The following is a 20,146-nucleotide window of genomic DNA, read 5'->3' on the forward strand; positions in this document are numbered from 1 at the left end:
CTTGATAATCTATAAATCGTGTTCAGGGGGCGGGGCTTATGTAAATTTTAGGGTTGGTGATGTCACTAACCCGGGAGGAATGTGGTGTAGTCTCTACCAGCCGTTTGTTGTAGTCCTTAAAAAGCGATTTCTTTAAAAGCAAATATCTCCCTTTGCTTTGAACTTTGAGCGTTGTAACTTTGCAGATGTTGTTTATGCTCAAACAGCAACATTACACACTAACTAAAGCTAGAAAAGACAAATCATAATCAACCACCCCTTTAATGAAACACAGAAGGGGAACTGAAGAATCTTCATGACCACAGTCTGTCAAGCTCCAAAAAGGACAAAAACCATAAAAACACTGTAAAAATATTTATTGTACAGCATATTTACAGGAGAACCAAAGTCTTTACTCTCTAAAAATCCTCAATGTCGCTTTTTAAATCAAATAAGAAACCTTTAAATGCATCACATCAATGTTCATAGATTTGCACGTATCTGAGCTACGGTTAAAGGGTGAATAATGACTAGTTTATATAAATATGACACACAAAAAATCTGTAAACTAAGAACAAAGTGGCTATTTGTAGCCGTCCATCATGTTAATCAGGTCTTTTGGAGATTAAGTTATAGAATTAAACTCAGGAACAAACATGTTTTCAGTCCTGAGATGTCCAGCATTTAGCAAACTTAATAGCTTTTTGAATATTTTCTCATTTGCTGCTTAGATTAGTTGATGCTTTCCGAACCGTCTTCCAAAGGCGATCCGAGATAAGAAGCTAATAATCCCAGACGGAGCTCATTTTCTTGCTTTTTTTTTAGAAGGACGTGCAGGTGCTTTTGTTTCCGATTTTAACACTAAATTTCACGGGAACCGCTAATGACATTTCTTCACGGCTTCATTCATCCCGTAACGACCTTCCAGAAACCCACAAAGAGGAGGATTTTTCTCCGGGAGAATTTTAAATTAAATGAGGCACTGAACAAACAACTAATACTTCAAGAAAAAGCATGAAGACAAAATTTAAAGCAACAAAGCTGGAAAATGAGCAAAAGGAAAAATTCTGAAAAAAAAAAAAACTGTATTCCACTGTTTAGTCCGGAGTTAGTCAGGATGAATAAATAGATGCTTTCAGGATCATAGGGTCCTGGTGTCGGTGCTATTGAAAACTTCTTGACCTCTGACCTCAAGCCTGGCTTCACTGTGTCAGACATACAGCACTGAGAGAGACTCTTGAGTCAACACGTTTCATTCGGCCCACTTCAGTCCTCTGTCATTCTCTGAAGGCCTTCTGTCATCTGATCTCTTTCCCAGAATGCCTGAAGCTCATTGTGTGAACATGTCAATGCCGTGATGCTCCAGTTGTGCTCGGAGAAGGCCGTTCTCGCTCTTGAGCTCCTCTATCTGAAACCAACAACAACGTAGAAGTTGATTATTAAATCTGAAGATGTAGAGGCAAATGTTTTGTGTAATACTTTTTATTTTATTTGCAAGGCAATTTTATCCAAAGCGACTTACATTGTAAGCTGTACTTTTATTTTTCAAATTCATGCATTCACTGAAACCCGTGACCTTTGCATTGCTAGTGCCAGAATAGAATAGAATAGAATAGAATAGAATAGAATAGAATAGAATAGAATAAAATAGAATAGAATAGAATAGAATAGAATAGAATAGAATAGAATAAAAATAAAATGGAATACAATAACATAATAGAGAAGGGAATAGAATAGAATAGAATAGAATAGAATAAAAAATAAAAATAAAAAAATAGAATAGAATAAATGAAATAAAATAGAATAGCATAAAAGTACAGAAAAGAAAAGTAAAGAAAAAAAAGAAAAAATATTTTAAAATGGAATATAATATAAATATAAAAGACAAGAAAAAAGAATAGAATAGAATAAAATAAAATATAGAATATAACAGAATAAAGGAAAAGATAATATAATAATACAGTAAAACTGAATAAAATAAAAGATAAAATAAAAGATAAAATAGAATAGAATAAATAAAATAAAATATAATAGTATAAAGTACAAAAAAGAAAAGAAAAGAAAATATAGAATAACATATTACATCTCTGTTTAATTGGACAGATGTGTTTTAGCACGCTCTTCTGGTGCTGTTTAACATGTTCAGCCCAGTAATGTGTTAATGAATGTGATTGGGCTAATTAGTGACCTATGTGTTTTTCCAATGAAGGAGAGACTAAGAATAGAATTGTGAGTGTGTGATTCAGGTATAGCCTACGTTACGGGGACAAAATGTCCCAACAAACATTGCAATATCCCAAATCCTTGTGGGGACATTTTTTGGTCCCCATGAGGAAGCTTACGGGTATAGACTATAGAATAGGTAACGTGATTACAGTCTAAGATCCCTACGCATGATGTTAAAGGCGTACCTGCTGTCTGAGCAGCTCATTGTCCACCTGTACTCTCTCTGCTCTTCTCAAACTCTCCTGAAGCCTCTGCTGATGTTGCTTCAGCTCACTAATGTAATCACACGCCTTCGACAGGATCCCACCTTTACTCTGAGGAACATGAGGATACAGTTTCAAGGCATCTATTGTAAATCACAGGTCAATAGGTCATCATGCAACTCACCGCTGCAGTCTTGGCACCATCTATACCACAGTCTGGGATCATTTTCGAGAGCGTCACAATCCAGTTGTTGATTTTGTCTCGCCGCCGCCTTTCAACTGCAAATCAACAACAAGAAGATCAGAGGCAAAATCTAGGCCATACTGTCTAAAATTGCAATATGTGTTCAGTCTATCAACGCTCTACTGACATCTGCAGGCAGATCTACTGTACATCAATGCCTGACGAGACTCGTTTCCAGTATCTCTGGGATGGGAACAGTATTAGTTAGCTAGGGTCTGTTGCTTTGATTCAGAGTAAAGACTCTGAATTCACTGACCTTCGTTATGTTGTGCTCTTCTCCTCTCATCTCTAGGGGTGCGCGGACTGTCCATTTTCCTACAGTAATAATGGGGTCAATATGCATTATTTCAAATATTTCTTCACTTTAGTATCTCAATGTAGGCGTTTTAAAAGGCTTAACATCTGCAACCTTATCTTAAAGAAAATTACATATATAATGTGTACTGTATATATATATATAATCATTTGTATTTATTTATACATACATGTATACATATACTGTATATATATAAAGTGTGTGTGTGTGTGTGTGTGTGTGTGTGTGTGTGTGTGTGCAAGCAAATAAGTAAATGAATACATACATAAATAATTTAAGAACAAACACTAAACAAAGACAAAAAAATGTATTAAATAAAAAGTAAATGAAATGAAACACACAATAAATAAATAAATAAATAAATAAAATATGCACATTTCTGTAATTTGAAATTTAGTTAATCTTTTATTAAAATATGCTTTGGGACATAATAATAATAATAATAATAAATAAAATTAATTTAACAAAAGTATAATCTTTAAATGAATAAAAGCGCCAGATAGTCTGGTCAATGCATGTTTTTTTTCCTTGCAATAATTGCACAAAATTTTAATTAGTATTGTTTAAAGTAAGTGTTCATTTCAGTTCAGTTCATTTCAGTCAGAGTTATCAATTCAGTTGATATGTCACTGGTTTTGTCCGTCCTTCTGTTAGACTGTCTCACAAATGAATTATGTTGAATATCCGTCAGCTTTTTACAACACAATTAGATAATACCAGTTTAGCTCAAACAATCACCAAGCAATGATTAATTTTGTTCAGTCTGTGTGTAAAAAGGTCGCATTTGCAATTAAAGAAAAAACACTTCAGCAAAACATGTTCAGGTCAAAGAGTCTGAATAAATGTTGGTCCCAAATGTTTATAAATGTTACTGGTATACAGTCACTGTATGAAGAATTTTTGGGTATAATATGTCACAGTTTATTTTATTTTTCTATCCCCACTTACATAAATGAACTGTAGTGTCCTGCACACACTAGTAAAACAATATCAGAAATGATATCTGGTGTCTGAATAATTTTTGGTTTGACTGTATGTATTCACATTAACCCATCAGCCACCCTACACTCATTATATTGATATTGGCAAAAATACCGTAGTCAACCACTAGTGAGTGTGTCCCGGGCCGGTGTGGTGAAGAGACGAGTCCCAGCTTAGGACCCCAGTAACATGCCTGATCTAAAGCTGTTCTCGCGATTCTTAATGTAATCAATCAAACTTTAATTCATGTAATAATCTTTTATTTTCATCCTGATTATTTATATAGTTAAAGTGAAAGAAATTGCATCTGTTTTGGTCTGTTTTGCGACACTGTTAATTGTTAAAGTTTTTTTAATTTTTTTATTACAAGCATGTCATGTCATAATTAATTCTTAAACAGAATTATTCATGTATCATATTTGTTATCGAAGTTTTTTATCGAAAAATATCGTAGATGGTGAAAAAAACGTTATCTCTAATCATTTCGGATAGCTGTATGCTAAGCTACTATCTAAGCTATAAAAAAAACAAAAAAACACTAAGACCGAGAAATGTTTAATTTCACAATCTATAGCTTCATTTATATACAAGTATATGAAACATATAAGTTAAAAGACATTAATGGTTGTTATAACGTAGTTCAAACGACTTATATAATAAAGTAATATCTGATTTGTAACCAGGCACTAAAGCGATTACCCATAAAACGTGCTTTGAACCAATCGGATTGCTTGGGTCCTAAGCTGGGACTCTTCACCACACCGGACGGGTCCCAGGCTGTGTCCGAAACAAGCGTGCTGCACAAGCCCTGAAAAGTGAAGCCAAAGCGTCTCGATCGCCCCCTGGTGACTGGTCCTAGTATAGGTCATAAGCCCCGCCTCCCCGTGTTATTCAACGGGACGTGAGACCAACTTACACTTCAAATATCTTTTTTCCAAAGGTGGTTTCTTTCATTTGCTGTCGTTTTTATTACGCTTTATCACGCTAAGTTCAAGTGTCTGTTTTTAAAATAAGTTTGTTTTTAGTTAGTTACGTGATGCTATAAAAACGGTGGTGTGACGTCATGATTGACAGCTGTGATTGACAGGTTCTCTGAGCGAAGTAGTCACTGAAGCACCAACTGACTTTTTTCCGGGATCTTCGGAGGACTGAGGAGATTGTATTTACTTTATTTGAACAAGCCACTGTCGTACTGCAATCAACAGACATCAAAATTGGAGCAGAACAGAGCAGACATAGGCCACTTTAAAAAAGTGCAGGGAGAGTGCATTCTGCGAGAGTGAGGGCGGAGCGTTGATTTCGCGGCTTTACTTCCTGCTCACTACTGCGCAGACTCAAGTCCCAAGATGTCAGTGCCATATCGGGACCATAGACCGTATATAAACTGGACACAGCGACCCCATTGGATTCAACGGAGACAAGTGAAGTCAATTAGAAGCACTCACTTCCTGATGGTCGAGCGTACTGCGCAGACTCAAACTGAGCTTGACGACGTAGATGTGACGTGAGCAACCCGTCTGTCTTCTAGTAGCTGTGCCAAGAGAAATCTGAATCATTCCCTTCCGAAACTTGCAGAGACGGAGAGTGTGAGTAGGAGGTGTCCATGAGCAAGGAGCAGGAGCAACTTTTGCTAAGTATTCTGATTAATTACTTTGTCATTTTGCCTCCACGTCCCCCCGACTGCCCGCGAGCTTCTCCTCCTGTCCATACGGTAATCTCTCTACTGTGCGACAGAGAGTCACGTGGTTATGACGCAATCGTTAGCCTATTTTTACAAAAACTGCTTCTACGGGGCCATAACGTAAGATACAAGGTAATGGAGCCTTTTATACATTTTCGTGTTTCTTTAGAAATAAACAATGGACAAATGGAGTCTTAAAACGCCTCAGATGTAAAGTTATTCGCTGTCAAAGTGACGCCAAAATGAATGGGAGTCAATGGAATGCTAACAGCAGGTGATGGTCCGCTAATCAATGGCGGCGCCCGGGGAAGCTTCAAAATAATATGAAACCCTGCCCCCCTGATCGGGACACTGGCGGCTTCAGTTCTCACCAATGGAAGAGAGCGAAGGGGCGTCGTCCATCTTTTTTTACAGTCTATGGTCCGAAATCGCATACTCTCTTGAGTAGGTACTTTGAATTTGAGTAATTACTTCAGGGCTGCTAAAAAAGTATGTTCTATATAGTATCATACGCACACCAGAATCTCGCTGGAAGTAGAAGGTCATCCAGGTACTTTTTTGCTCTTTTTATCAGTACTGTGAATTTGGACATGCTGCTTTTGTCACATATTCACATATAATGGTTAGTGTACGACCGAATCCGGAATAAAATGCTCGAGCGTGGTTTCTCGAGATCGAAAGCGCAGATCATTAGTAAACTTAATGGAAAGAGCCGTAGTGGAAGATTAGACTGGCCTTTCTACAACACATCCTGACATCACGTGTCTTTACGGGAACTTTATGGGATGTGTGTGAACGCACTCACTAGCCGCGTTTCCATTACCCTTCAAATTGTGCAAATTGAAATTGCGAATTTAAAATACGGCCAATGGCAACACGTCAATTTCGTAAAAACTCCCATTTATCGCAAAAAAGTTTTTACGCTCGCATGAGGAGGTTTTTCAGGCAATTCGAAAAAGAAATATTTCGCAAAACTGCAATGGAAACAGTTTTTGCGCATTTACAGGTCAGCTGACGGTGTGTTTGGACAGAATACGAGACAGAGCTCTTTATTAAATTCATAAAAGACAAATGAATTACAGGAATAATGGATTCTAAACCTCAAATAAATGCCACAATCAAGACCTCGAAGCAGATCTGAGGGAGAAACACCTCATATGTGCCGCTCACAAGTATAATAAGGGTCGTTCCTTACCATTAATGCTTGGATAACACACACATACATCTCCTTCGATTAATAATAATGGCCAGTGCAGTGGCTGGGATATAGTCCATAAACCTACCAACGTCCGTTGCCATGGTTTTTGGAATGATTTAACTTATTGAAACTTATCGAAGTACTTCTATTAAAATTATAAAAATAATTTCGCGATAGTTTTTTGTCGACATTTAGAAAAATTTGTTATGGAAATGCGCCTACTGATTCCAGAAAATCACTGGCAGTGTCAATGAACCAAAATCAAACGATCCCGGGACAAATCCCGGGACACATTCAAATACATGTATTTTCCAGAATCTCTATGTGAAAGGGGCTATACTGTTTTTTGTCTACTAGCCTATATAGTAGGGAAGTATGCGATTTCGGACGCAGCTCTAGTGTGAGTTAGAGGAGGCGGGGCCTGTTCTCCTGGACCCCTAAAGCACAGTTTCATCACCCTAACGACGGCCCTGAGTATGACAAGCTTAGTCTCAGCTTTGTAAGGTTACAGCTAGTATTAGTGTGGATTGGCAGATCCCTCCGTAAGGTCTCTCTGCCCTTCGTGTGTGTGTGTGTGTGTGTGTGTGTGTGTGTGTGTGTGTGTGTGTGTGTGTGTGAGTGTGTGATCTCGAGGGAGTCTCGGCATCGGCTGTGTTCATTACGTTATAAATTGCAGTGCTGAAACAGCTGCCGAAGCCCGACTTTAGCCTAATGACACAACTGTTCTCCGAGTGTAATCTTCCCTCAGGTATACGCTTTAATGAAGTCACGACTCGCAAAACGCCATGGAGGAAGTGAGGCGCTTTCGAATGCAAACTAACAAAAAGTGAAGATGCTTTATTTACTCTTCAGGGCATCTCTTTATATCTAGCACTATATACAGAAGAAGTGACCTCAGTATACGAATGTACACGTTAAACTAAAGAAACATGACACTGGTCAACTTAAAGGTGAAGTGTGTAAATTCTGCACCACCAGTGGCACCAAATGGAATTGCAACGTATTTTGGACATAATCATATTGGCTCAACCAATTTGAGATGGGACTATCTGCAAAACATTGGAAGACAAGCATGCTTGAGTGTCTGAAACTTCATTATTATTTTTGCAATTATTTTTGCATGCTTATTTATTTCTATATACACTATATGGACAAAAGTATTGGTACATCTGATCATTTCACCAACTGGGACTGCAATGACATCGCATTATAAATACATAGACGTTAATATTGTATACATTGATTTTAATATGGATTTGTTTCCCCTTTTGCAGCTATAACAGCTTCCACTCTTCTCAAAAGGCTTTCCACAAGATTTTGGAGTGTTTCTGTGGGAATTTTTGCCCATTCATCCAGTAGAGCATGTGTGAGGACAGACACTGATGTTGGACGAGAACGCCAGGCTCGCAATCTCCGTTCCAGTTCATCCCAAAAGTATTGGATGGGGTTTAGATCTCTGATCAAATGATCATGTGAACGAAATCTTCCAGACCAAACTCATCCAACCATGTGTGTGTCCGAAATCACCCTCTGTTCCCGTAAATAGGGCACTATTTCAGGAGACAGACATTTGTAGTGGTATCAAAACCATAGTGGACGTTACCGAGCGCACTCATTCAATCCCACAATGCACTGCAATAACGATTGTACAAACAATGTACGCTCAACGCCTAGAGAATACTCATAATGTATACACCTGTGGCAATGGGTGTGATTGAAACACCTGAATTCAATAATCAAGAGGTGTGTCACAATACTTTTGGCCATATAGTGCATTTTACTAAATTTTTACTCACATTAGGTGTTAATTTTGTGGCATAGAAATTATACGCTATACCTTTAAGAGACAGTTTTGGGTTTATTGTGGCTTAAGGGGATGTAAAGGTTTTTCTCACCAGTCAAAACCTTCATGCTGTTGTGTGTTGAGTTCATCTCTGCAGAAAAGGGGCAAATTTATTTCAGACAGTTCAAAAAAACACTTTGATTGCGTAATTTCAGCTTAAAGGAAGATGGAGCATTACAGAAACAGCTTGAATGGATCTTTTGCTGACTAATATTCACATAAACAGACAAATATTACAAGAAGTATACTGGAATTGCATACAACCTACAATTTATGTAGTATTTATACTGTGCATACTATAGGAAAATTGTTGGAAGATCTAAATAATATACTACATTTGCTTAAATCTGGGATGTGCAACAGAGCAAACCATCATTTTTGACAATATTTGACCACACTTCAAATACATGAGACATTTTGCATGAAATTTTATGATGAAAACTAATAAAAATGGGGGAAAAAGCACACAGCTAAAACTAATTTATTAGTAAATATTATAATAGTATATAAATAATAAAAATAAAAATAAACAGTGTATCTGTGTGATCAGCATTTAATTTTGCATGCAACCCACACTCTCAAACTACAGTGGCTTTTATCCCAGGAAATAAACCCGAGGGATTTGTAATTCTAATGGAAGAAAGAGAGATTAGGACTCTTGTGGAATTCATTACGCTGCAGATTTCGCATGAGCTGCAAAAGCTGTGCGTGTCCAAAAGAAGGAAATAATCAAACAAGAATGACTGAAACAAACGCGTGATTCTTCAGCAGGATATTTCTACTGAGCCTATTTTGGAGGATGAGAATGTTGCAACCGCACAAACGCGTGAGCATATCGCCAGTTTTCACAACACTTCTGCTTCTGCAGAGTAAAAACAGCACCTTCAGAAGGAAGCACAACAAACCACAATGATCCTGTCAAAAACCAGAATCGTGACAAACAGCCCTGTTTTCATATGGAGCGGGATCCCAAGGTTAAATGGAGAGCAAGGAACATGCAATCGTGCAACACAGAGCATACCTGTCAACATTTGGATACCAAAATATGGGAGATCTGAACGGGGGCAGGCTAAATACACATTAACTGCGCAGATATTCACATAAATAAATACATAATCTCTGTATTACATACATAATACATTACATACATAGTCTCCAATGCCATCTCTCTCATGTTCGTGTGCTGTTCTTCTTCGCCCGATATTTTTCCCCCCCAAACTACTTCAGCGGACATTTAAGTAACCGGGGTTAAGTAACCTTAAAGCTACACTGTGTACTTTTTTAAGTTGATTCTTAGCAAAAAAACACTTTGTTCTTTCAAAATGATATATGCTCATTAATGTGTAATTACTTCTACCAACTAATCAAGTATTCTCGTAAGCGTAGAATCTGCCATTTAGAATACATACGAGCGAGTCACTCGAATGGCGGAAGCCATATTGCGCCTCCATCTTGAAAATACATTGGCCTAAGAGGGACATGCCTGGAAATTCAAGCTTCGCCCTTCGCGTTTTTAAACTCAGTGGCACCGTGACGAATGCGAGGGGGAGATTACTCGCGACTGCCGGCAGATTTGAAATAATACGGCCACCGTAGGAGTTAAAACGCCCTCGGAATGGGAGGGGCTGGAAAGTAATATTTAGTTGGAAGTCATAAACAATTTCACCGCTGGATGGGAGAAAATCCTACACAGTGTAGCTTTAACCAATGAAATTAGCTGCTGGGCGGGATTTCTGCTTAACTGGTTTGCGCCCAGTGGGATTTTTAATTTTTTATTATAGAAAGATAAAAAATACGGGAGAAATACGGGAAAACATTTAAACAGGATGATAGCGGGATAGCAAGGAAAAATACGGGAGAATCCCGGGAAAAACGGGAGGGTTGACAGGTATGACACAGAGCCTGCAGACAATCACTCACTGGGTAAATCCCATCCCAAATTCAAAAGACAGACCCCTGACACGTAGTGGTGTCGAAATGAATCGTTTCTACGATGCATCGCGATGCAGACGAGGACGATTCGGTATCGGTACAGTAATGGACCATAACCCATTATAACGTACTGCCGCTTTTCTGGCGTAATTTTTTGCGTACGTGCTTTGTCGAGAATTAATTAAAAAGGCTCCAACTACTTTAAAAGCCCACATCTAGGCACATTTCGGCTTTTATGAACAACCTGGTAAGCACGACCTGGAGAAGACACACGCTGTGTGTAAATCATGTCACGCACAAATAAAATATTCAGGGGGTAATACCACTAACTTGAGAAACCACGTCAGCCGTTTTCACCCCGAGCTGTTAGCGCCTGGCAGAGTCTGACTGCTTGTATGTATTGACAAAATTGTATACATTTACATTTACATTTATTAATTTAGCTGAATTTAGTATACATGTGAAGTAAAACTGAAAATTGAGGATGCAGTGCATCGTGATATCGAATTGAACTGAATCGATGACATGATAATCGTAATCGAACCGAACCCCTACTGACAGGGTATTATTTGACCTATAAAATGTGTGTCATTCAATACTAATTTAAGGGTTATGCTTTAATGGACAACACCTGTGGCTTGCTGTCAGTAGGCTGTAAATGCAAGACTGAAGGATGATCTTCAGTGGTAAAGTGACACTAAGATACAGATCTTAAAAATAGGCTTAAAAACCAGGACTGTGCAACGATTAATCGCATACAATTATTTTATTTTTTTACATAATATATGTGTGTGTACTGTGCATAATTATTTTGTATATATAAATACACACACATGCATGTATATATTTAAGAAAAATGTGTTATTTATATATAAAATATATATATATATAATATATATATATATATATATATAATATATATAATATAAATTATGTATAAACATATATACACATGCAAATATTTCTTAACTATATACATGAATATGTGTGTATTTATATACAAAATAATTATACACAGCACACACACATATATTATGTAAACACAAACTTTTATTTTGGATGCGATTAATCACGATTAATCTTTGCCCAGCCCTACTAAAAACATAACACCTGTTTTGTGCCATTTTTATTGTACTTACACAGTGTAAGTGTGTGTGCGTGGAGCTAGAGTCCGCTGAGAGGCAGAGAGCAGAGCATCTGAAGGAGTCATCATCACGTAGAACTGACCTAAACCAGAGACGACAGATGTTGTAAACACTACAATCACATCACATTTACTGCCACCGAGAGAACTCGTGTTTATTCTGATTAGAGATTTATTGTATGATTATGTAGAGTCTGTAAGTTCACAACCAAAGGGATGGACAGAATCACTACAATATTATTTATATACTGTACATATATACATAATAAATAATTGTATTATAAATGTTATAAAATTATATATATATATATATATATATATATATATATATATATATATATATATATATATATGCACATATATAATAATGATGATGATGATGATAATAATAATATTTATTTTTATATACACTAGCAGTCAAAAAATAATTGGAATAATATTTGTTTTAATGTTTGTGAAATAACGATCTTATGCTCACCAAGGCTGCATTTGTTTGATCAAAACAGTGCAAGCAAAACAGTAATATTGTGAAATATTATTACATTACATAGTTTCTATGTGAATATAACGTAAAATGTAATTTATTCCTGTGATCAAAGCTGAATTTTCAGCATCATTACTCCAGTCTTCGGTGTCACATGATCCTTCACAAATCATTCTAATATGAGAATTTGATGCTCAAGAAACATTTATGATTATTATCAATGTTGAAATATTTAATATTTTTGTGTAAACTGTGATACATTACTATTACAATGTGTGAGTTAGGTAAGACAACGATAAAAAAAAATCATTATTTTTACTCAGCAAGGACACTTTTATAAAACATTTATAATGTTACAATAAAATATTATATTTCAAATAAATGCTGTTTGTTGAACTTTCAAATAATCCTGAAAAAAACAACAACTTTGGAATTGGTTGTACTGTAGGCTAAATGAAATAAATAATATTCAGCTGCTTTAAGATAATAAATCAAATTGATAAATTAAATATTTTCCAGATAAAAAGATAAAATAATGAGATTAAGGATCTTTCATTCATAACTGAATACAAATGTATACAAAAATAAGTCTGGCATCATCACATGGATATTTTAGACTCTTGAGGATCGAAGTCGTTGTGAAATGCAGATAATAGCACACACACCTTACTCTGAAAGTAAACTAAACAACTACATTACTTGGTAGAAGAATTCTTCATCCTGATAATTATTATCCACTTTCCATGTTTTCTGAGACATCCTCTAACTGCAGTGAAATGACTGTATAACGATCAGCTGCTCAATCTATAGAAGTGTGTTGTGATTGTGTGCGTGTGTGAGGCGGCAGATCTCAAACCTGTCGTTTGTGTGAATGTGTGTTCGGCTGCTGTTCCCTCGCTCACAGACGATGCTGGGAAATACACACATCGCGCCTCCTCTCTGTCACCTTCATTACCGAAAGAGTTTTGAATTACTGTCTGTGAGAAAACAATGCATAAACTTTAACATCTGGTGATTTGGTTATGGCTGAGTTTGTGTAATATGCGTTATCTGCTCTGACACGTTGTCATGTTCTGCTGTGTGTTGAATGAAACTCATGTTGAACCGTAATGAAGTACGAACATGTTGATTTCATACCGGCAGGGATCCAGTGGTATTAGCCGGCTCTCCGACTTCACTTCTACCCTCCAGTATTTGATCTGAGACAGGAATCACTCGGTATGTCACCTGAGAACAACAGAGAATCCCAAATCAAACACCTCCCTACTATACAGGGTTCATACAGAGACTGTAAAATTCAATTCCAGGACTGTCACGGACTTTTCACGCACTACTTTCTTGGTTTTCTCACTTATCAAACAATGGGCCCTATCTTGCACCCAGCGCAATTGACTTTGTACAGTGACGCATGTATCATTCCTATTTTGCATCCTAATTGCATTAATTTGGGTGTGTTTCTCCATCCCCAATGTCACTTCTCTGTGTTTTACGGCCCTGACGAGAACGTCGGTCTCCTCGGCTGTGAACCGCTCCTGGCAAATCCGCCGTTATAATAGCAATCCGCCATGGAACAAGCGCGCCTGCTCTTAAAGGGAATGTGAGATGACGCTCTGATATTTATATGAGCAATATCACGCTCATAGCCATGTGAAATGGCTCTATATCTGTATTAGACGGGCTGCAGCAGTAATTTTGTGTTAAAAGATTGTTTTATCAATAAAATTAAACTCTAAATTTACATATATCGTCTTTCAATAATTCAAGCGCTTTTCAAGTAGCTTTTCTTAAATATGGCTGATTTCAAGGGTTTTCCAGGACTTCAATTTAAACTTCAAGCACTTTAAGCATATTGTACGAGCCCTGTATATAGTAGGTGAAAAACACCTATAATAAGTGTTTATATTCAGACTATTTCTATTCGGACTGGTTTGTGCGTGACTCGTCATAGACATAAACAAGGAGAAGTAGTTCCGGCTACAATGTTCTTACGCAAGTTCTGTTTATTATTCGCTAGAGCGCCGAAAGTTATGGACTGCCGCTTTAATGATAATAACCCTGGTTTCAAATGATAAAAAAAACAATATAGTATTTAAAGACAAAAAACAATATAGTATTTAAAGACAAAAAACAACAATATAGTAGCCTGGTTAAAACCAGACCATTCTCAGTAGTAACTGAGTTATGGTCTGGCAAAGCTTCATTAATAACTCATTTCCAAAGGGGCGTCACCAACGGATGTCGCTCAAATGCCTCTGGGCACAACTGGATGGACCTAAAACCAATCAGAGCGATCGTCATCGTGTAAAGCCCGCCCCAACGTTTCTGATTGGTGTCGCGATTTCGAGGGATTAGAAATGGGCTTGAATGAGCTCTTTGCCGGACTACTTGCAGAGCAAATCTAAATTTGCCGGAAGTTGTCTGGGTTTTCCCAGGCTAACAATATAGCATTTAAAGACAAAAAACAATATAGCATTTAAAGACAAAAAACAATATAGCATTTAAAGACAAAAAACAATATAGCATTTAAAGACAAAAAACCAAGGCTGCATCTGAAATCACATATACTTACCTAATATATAGTAGACAAAAAAAACCCCAGTATGTGACAAAAAAGTATGTCTGAACTCATAAGAGAGAAGGCAAAAAGTCTCTGGATGAACTACTACTTCCGGCAGATTCTGAAGTGCGCATCCGATGGACACTTTACTATCCCATGAGGCCACAGGAGAGGATTTATGAACGACAGTGAAGTGACACTGACGCTGGTAGATCACATGATAATGACAACATGGCGGATGTAGTACGTTAAGATTACATTCATACTAAACACACTCATACTATATAGAATGTACTTTTTTTAGCACTCAGAAAGTAGAAAATGTACGATTTCGGACACAGCCAGAGACTTTCATTACTAGGGTTGATTATAATATAGATTTTTTTAGAGTATTATCTAATATTGATCTTAATATGCCTTTTTTCTGTGGATGTATAGAGTATTTTTAGCACCGTTTCCATGACGTTTGTTTTATTTTCCAGATGTTTTTAGGTTTTCAATAGCCCTATTCACACTGGATTAGTACAATCCGGGGACCTCGTGTGATTTAGAAATACGAACAAGCATTTAATGATGGCCATGATACTTACGCTGATATTGTACCGCAAGATGTGATGAGATTAAGTTGTCACAACATCCCTACATCCAAAAGTTTCAGTACCATCATTTTGCTATGTGATTTTGCCATTTTTATTAGTTTTTGCAACAAATTTCTTTTAATTGTTAATTATTTAATTATTCAATTTTTTAATTATTAGTTTTTGCGTTTCAGTCATTTTATTTTTATTACTTTCAATTAGTTGCAATGGTAACACTCTTATTTTTGTTTAATATTTTTTTTACGTTTAGGAAATGTAAAGAAATACCCATCACATTCAGCCCCTAATACAAGGAACAAGCGTTTAAACGACAAATGTTGTTTAAAGGGGTGGTTGATTATGATTTGACTTTTCTAACTTTAGTTAGTGTGTAATGTTGCTGTTTGATCATAAACAACATCTGCAAAGTTACAACGCTCAAAGTTCAAAGCAAAGGGAGATATTTGCTTTTAAAGAAATCGCTTTTTAAGGACTACAACAAACGGCTGGTAGAGACTACACCACATTCCTCCCGGGTTAGTGACATCACCAACCCTAAAATTTACATAAACCCCGCCCCCGGGAACACGATTTATAGATTATCATGACAGAATATGCTAATCAATGACTAGAAGATAACTACACATAAGTTACATATATCCATCAACTAACCATTCAGAAATGTCCTGTTGCTTCTACATGTTGTCACTTCTTCTTGAGTCTCTCCATCATTGTCTGACTCCGGTTTGAACATAAAAGGCTAAAAGTTTTTTAAATTTTCAGTGCATGTGTGTGTGAGTGCAAGCTCTTGAAGCTCCGCCCCATGTGCCGGGAGCAGCAGCTCATTTGCATTTAAAGGAACAGACACAAAACGGTGCATTTTTACTCACCCTCAAAAAGTTTTACAACTTTTAACATGCTATATAAAAATATCTGTAGGGTATTTTGAGTTAAAACTTCACACACACACACTCTGGGGATATCATAGATTTATTTTACATCTTATTAAAAGGGCATTATACCACCCCTTTAAAAAAGTCCCCCTGTAGTCAAAAATTGTATTCCTTAAAGCTCACCTTTGATCACCAAAATGACATTTTTAAATGTTTTTTCCTTGAAAATTTTTTTATTCATGCCTTAAGATAGCTTGAATGTAACTCCCTTGTACACCCTTGCCTCATTTAGTATACACGGTTCTATGAATATGCAAATGAGCCCCGCCTCCACTCACTCACTCAGCTCAGAGATCCACTCGTTGACGATCACACGTTGATCTGATTGTCTTTGGTTCACTGCAGTTTTAAGGAGAAAATGCTCAGCAATGGTGTCAACTTATGAAGTGTCTTAAAGCGTATTAAAAACACCATATAGCCTAGACATATAAACAACATTAAAAGCTGGATTTACATCACAGGGGGGCTTTAAATGATACTTTAGCTTATTGTACAGCCAGATATGATGTGATTAAGGCATCGCAACATCTCAACATCCAAAACGTTTGCTGCTTTTTGTCGACCTAAATTGCAGGGAAAATGTCATGATTAACTATAAAGTGTTCATGGAAAAGTTTCCAGCGTCTCCTGGCTGAATTCTCCATTCATCCATTTAATAATCATCCCTCCAGTCCATGCAGAGAACTGTGCATGATCTAATTTAAAGGTCTAAAACGACACAGTTGTTCACTGAAAGAATACACATTTGTAAATGCCCCTTAACAGCCCCCCCTCCAATCATCTGTCATGTGACCTGCCTTCTGACTGACATGTGACACAGGCCCAGTGCCAATCCCAGTGAGAGATTAGAATCACATGACTGCCGGTGCAAATAGGTGAAACTCAAGAAAACGATATGCATAAAGAAAATAAAGCTATTTTCAATGTCCATTTATGTCCATTTTCCCCCTAAATTCTCATTACTGTAATTTTGTTATTCCTATTATTCTCAGTGGTTGTTCTCATTATATTAGAGGGGGAAAAAATACTAATGTTTTTTATTCAGTATTTTTTATATTGTTTAATCAGCATAAATTAAATACTACCATAATGTATAACTATACCATTTTAATAAAATCCCTCCTTTTTTTGCATTAAAGTAATGAAAAAATAATTCATCCTTCATTCTCTGAAATATATACGTTATGGGCATTTTGATGTAAAACCAGACAGTACTTGGCAATGAAAAATAAAATATATAAAATAAAGCTATTTTCAATGGCCATTTATGTACATTTTTTACCCTAAATTCTCATTATTCTCAGTGGTGGTTGGGGGGGATCAGTATTTTATTCAGTAATTTTAATATTGTTTAATAAGCATTAATTAAATACTACCATAATGTATAATAAAATTTTATAACCCCCCCCCCCCCCTTTTTTTCCTTTTTCTTTTTGCATTAAAAATAATGCAACAAATAATTTAACAAAAAACTCATCCTTAATTTCTGAAATATAATTTTCAGGCATTTTGAGGTAAAACCACACAGATACTTGGCCGAGTTTATAAGGTTCCCATTAAGAGAGACAAAAATGACAAAAAACATGCAGAGAAATGAACTATGGCATCGACATTGGTTTAATCCTCCTCTGAAAAAGCTTGACTGTAATAAAGGAGTAATCTATGCTGGCACTGAAAGCACACTCACCTGTCCTCCAGGATTTTCTGTGTGAAACTGATAGTGAACGTTTCCGTCCACACGAGCTAAAGGACGAGGATCACCGGCGACTGCCACACCTGCAGAATTTAATAAAGTTCATCGGCATCAAAATAATTAGAGTTTATATTTTATAATAAATAGTACTTATAAGTAATCTAAAAGTCTCTCGATTAACATGAAATATAATGCATATAACATGTATAATAAAGAATAAATAAAACAAAGTGTTCAAGATAAATGATAGCACATCATACTGTTGAAATAGTGCTAAACTCGCCAACTACACAGAACTAAAGCAAATATCTTGGGAATTAAGAAGAACATCAGGAAAAGAGAGAACCCTAACAAATAAAGCATCATCATGTGACCAACACAACTTAATAACAGACATACCTTCAGCTATTTGTACAACCTTCTTTTCTTGATTATTGTGACTGCAGATAAACTTGTTCCTGTGACGCATGAAAGTACAATATCAAGTTCATCAACTTTTTTTTTTTTTTTTTTTTTTACAATCACAATCCCTTCTCAGAAGTTGTTGGTCTCTATGTATACAAAACAGTTCTGAGGACCAGCAGAACAGTGTTGAATCTCCAATCTCCAGTCAAATTGCATTATTAAAATATATTTTCTTCAGTCATTGTCTTCACAGACTTCCTGTATCTCTGATAGCTCTCTGTGAGAATCTGAGCTGTGTACAGACAGTGTGATGCATTACCTGTGTGAAGAGTGTGTGTTGAGCTGCAGCTGATCCATCAGTGCTCTGACTCTCACACACACAGATCATGATCACGGGAACAAACACTCCAGTCATGTGAGATTCTGCTTCTTCTTCTGAGGCTTAATGGCAGCAGTACTGCCACCAACTGGAGTGAGGAAATAACATTATTATATTTAAATACATATAGAAATGTAAACATTTAATATACATATATCTATATGTTTTTTTTTATTATTTTGTGTTTTATTTTATATTTATTTGATCAAAAATACAGAAAAAACTGTAATAATGCAAAATATTATTACAATTTAAAATAACTGAATATATTATAAATTAATTCCTGTGATCAAAGCTGAATTTTCAGCATCTTTACGCCAGTCTTCAGTGTCACATGATCCTTCATAAATCATTATCATATTCTGATTTATTATCAATGTTGGAAACAATTGTGCTGCTTAATATTTGTTTGGAACCTGTAATAATTTTCAGGATTCATCAATAAAAAAGTTAAAACAGGATTTATTCAAAACAGAAATCTTTTCTAACAATATAATTTTTTACTATCCTTTTTATCAATTTAACACATCCTTTAATAAAAGTATTAATTTATTTCAAAAAAAGAAAGGAAAAAATGACTGACCCCAAACTTTGGAATAGTATGTTCTAAATAAATGCTATTTTGTTTTATTTTGTTTTTGCTTTTTATTCATCAAAGAATCCTAAAAAAAAAAGTATCACAGATTATTAAAAAAATATTAAGCAGCACAACTGTTTCCAACATTGATAATAAATCATCATATTAGAATGATTTCTGAAGGATCGTGTGACACTGAAGACTGGAATAATGATGCTGGAAATTTACTATATATTTAAATTTTTCTATATTTCTGATCAAATAAATGCAGGTTTGTTGAGCTGAAGAGACTTCTTTCAAAAACATTAAAATAGTCATGTTTCCAAATGTTCCATGTTTCCAATGTATACACACATATATGAACAAAACTCGGAGCAACTTTAAGAAATCTATATTTGTGTTAAATTAAACTTACCTATAATCTAAATATTATTACACACAAATTCAAGCCCTTAGTTTTACATAAAAAAATAAATAAGGGCACTGGTTAATTTTGACTGAAGTCTTTTCATTATGACCACCAGATGTCCTCCTTTCGAGCGCTTCAGTGAATCATTTTGCCAATATATTCAGTTTCTAAGTCTTAGAAAGTTGCGTTTTTCTCACCACTTATTGTAATAATTTCGTTTAATATTGAGTGGGGTCTAGATATGCTGCCAGCGCTGCGTTTAGTAACAACAGTCAGTCACACGACCTTTAACCTACTTACAAAGGAACCAATTTTAAGGCCGTTTCAGCTCGAGTGCAAGAACACCCAAAGTTACTGATTGGCC

General features: G+C 36.0%; 1 protein-coding gene across 2 annotated transcripts; it reads right to left on the minus strand.

Annotated features, from left to right (window-relative positions):
• Nucleotides 1-341: 341 nt before the first annotated feature.
• Nucleotides 342-20,032, minus strand: usf2l (upstream transcription factor 2, c-fos interacting-like). Of its 2 annotated transcripts, XM_082150125.1 has the most exons (12): nt 19,789-20,032; nt 18,737-18,884; nt 18,412-18,470; nt 18,007-18,095; nt 13,369-13,458; nt 13,088-13,208; nt 11,743-11,830; nt 8,724-8,762; nt 2,909-2,967; nt 2,593-2,687; nt 2,391-2,519; nt 342-1,387 (listed from the first exon to the last, which is right to left on the minus strand). In XM_082150125.1, exons 2-12 carry the CDS (start codon nt 18,772-18,774, stop codon nt 1,310-1,312), a joined length of 885 nt encoding a protein of 294 aa, XP_082006251.1. In that variant the 5' UTR covers nt 18,775-18,884; nt 19,789-20,032; the 3' UTR covers nt 342-1,309. The 2 variants fall into 2 exon arrangements, with proteins under 2 accessions (XP_082006251.1, XP_082006252.1); XM_082150126.1 differs by lacking the exon at nt 8,724-8,762.
• Between the last annotated feature and the right edge of the window lie 114 nt (nt 20,033-20,146).

Source organism: Leuciscus leuciscus (assembly GCF_965113295.1).
Source record: "Leuciscus leuciscus genome assembly, chromosome: 20".
In the NCBI taxonomy this organism is placed as follows: Eukaryota; Metazoa; Chordata; class Actinopteri; order Cypriniformes; family Leuciscidae; genus Leuciscus; species Leuciscus leuciscus.